The following is a 1,808-nucleotide window of genomic DNA, read 5'->3' as shown; positions in this document are numbered from 1 at the left end:
CAGGAGGAAGGCCAGAGTGGTAGAGGAAAACCCCGCGAGCAGCGCGAACCGTACTATGCCCGCCTGTTCATGGCAGGAGAACTCGACGACCTCGAAGCTAGAAGAACAACAGGGGTTTCTGAAGACAACGAAGAATACGACAAGGAGCTCGAAGACCGCCTCATCGGTCTCGACGAAGTTGCACTCAAAGAACGTGTGAAGAAGAATGCTGAAAGGCAAAAGTCTGTGTCGTTGGGCGAGCTTTATAAGATACTAGACATCCCTGAAGACGTGTTAGCTAGAACCTGCGAGGCTGCTCCCAGAGAGCTTTCCTGTCCTGAATATTGGCTAGAGTGGTATCGAAAAACGCTAGCCACGACTGAAGCTGCTAAACGTGCGAACCGTGGCTTTAGGTCAACCTCGAATGAGGAGGCCGTGCTTGAAGTCGAGCGGGAAAACAACGTCCCCGCTCGAACAGACTCTGTGGACGACAAGGGAGAGTTGGAGGAACCAGGAGGAGTGTTCTCCGTAAGGTCACGCCCTCCACCAGAGAATCCCAAGCCTCCGGACGGGAGCGTCGACGTCGACGAATTCGTAGTACAAGAAAATGTTGGTGTGGAGCTATCTGAACGCCTCCTGTAGTGGGATCGGTAAGTCCGCCAGGTGGAAGACCGGTCGACCGTGGAAAGTTACCCGCTGAGTGGCGTGGACTAATTCGCAGGGTCGTTTATCTGCTCGTCCGCCTGGAAGAAATACAGAACGGTTCGCTTTGGCACCAGTGCCAAACGGCCAAACCGCCAATCGAAGTGCTCTCGGATGGAGAAACCGTACCACGAAGAGAGCAAAATCTGAGGACGAGGGCCTGCCGAGTAGTGGACCACTTAGTCGACCCCAAGGAACCTGGATTGAGAGAAGGGATACTTGAAGGTATACGGGAAGCTTATGAGCAAGGGGCTGACGAAATGCGCTTAAAGATCACTGAAAGGAGCTCGCCATGCCGGAAATGAAGGGAGCATTTCGATTGGATCGGGCGTCCTGCCAACAAGACGCAAGTCGGTTTCGACTGCTCTTCCCTTAGCGCCCTACGTTCTGAAGCAATGGGAGCTGACTGCTCTACTGAGGAGGGAGACGGAGTGCTCGGTTACGTGAATCTGATCGCTGGCCCTGAACGGTGGAGAGATTCTGAATCGGACGAGCTCGGGTTGACGGATCTGCCCCGAGAAGAGTGGACATATGCTGAACTATTCTGGAAGGCAAGCGAGTCATCGCCTCTGTTCAAGGAGTCGAGGCCCTATCTACGGGATTCGTCGACTGTGTTCCCGCTGAATTGCTCATAGACTCCGGTGCTGTAGCGTGCTTGGTTCCCTCCCGAATCCTGGAATGGATAGGAAGGTCGACCGAGCCACTCAGGGGTTTCACCCAAAGCCTGAACGCCGTCTCCGGACACTCCCTGAAGACTCGAGGCGTCATCGACTTGCAGCGACGCCTAGGCTCGCTAGAGAAGACGATCCCGTTCGTGGTCGTCGACCAATTACACGTGGATGCGATCCTGGGTACCGACGTTCTCAGAGCATTCAAGGCGGTTATTGACTTAGAAGACAATGTGGAGACACTCAAAGGGACTGGAGAAGCGTTCCCCATTGGGTCTTCTCGAGTAGAAGAGTCCTACCGCGCTAGAATCAGTTCCGCTGTACGGATCTGTCCGGGCGGACAGGCCGTGGTAGTCGCCGATACTGCGGGACAGGTCGAGGAAGGGACCACTGCCCTTGTGGAAGGCCTGGTGGACCTGAACGCTGCTGTCCTAGTGGCTAGAACGTTGTGCTCGATTC

The 1,808-nt window shown here is 55.0% G+C and overlaps 1 protein-coding gene across 1 annotated transcript; it reads left to right on the top strand.

Annotated features, from left to right (window-relative positions):
- Positions 1 to 69: 69 nt before the first annotated feature.
- Positions 70 to 1,316, top strand: PPTG_20444 (hypothetical protein; the record flags this gene model as incomplete). Its single annotated transcript, XM_008919237.1, has 2 exons — positions 70 to 588; positions 1,104 to 1,316. 2 exons carry the CDS (start codon positions 70 to 72, stop codon positions 1,314 to 1,316), a joined length of 732 nt encoding a protein of 243 aa, XP_008917485.1.
- Between the last annotated feature and the right edge of the window lie 492 nt (positions 1,317 to 1,808).

This window comes from Phytophthora parasitica (genome assembly GCF_000247585.1).
Source record: "Phytophthora parasitica INRA-310 unplaced genomic scaffold supercont2.604, whole genome shotgun sequence".
Taxonomy (NCBI): domain Eukaryota; phylum Oomycota; class Peronosporomycetes; order Peronosporales; family Peronosporaceae; genus Phytophthora; species Phytophthora nicotianae.
Note: the sequence above shows the minus strand (reverse complement) of the source record. Positions and strands in the feature narration are given on the sequence as shown.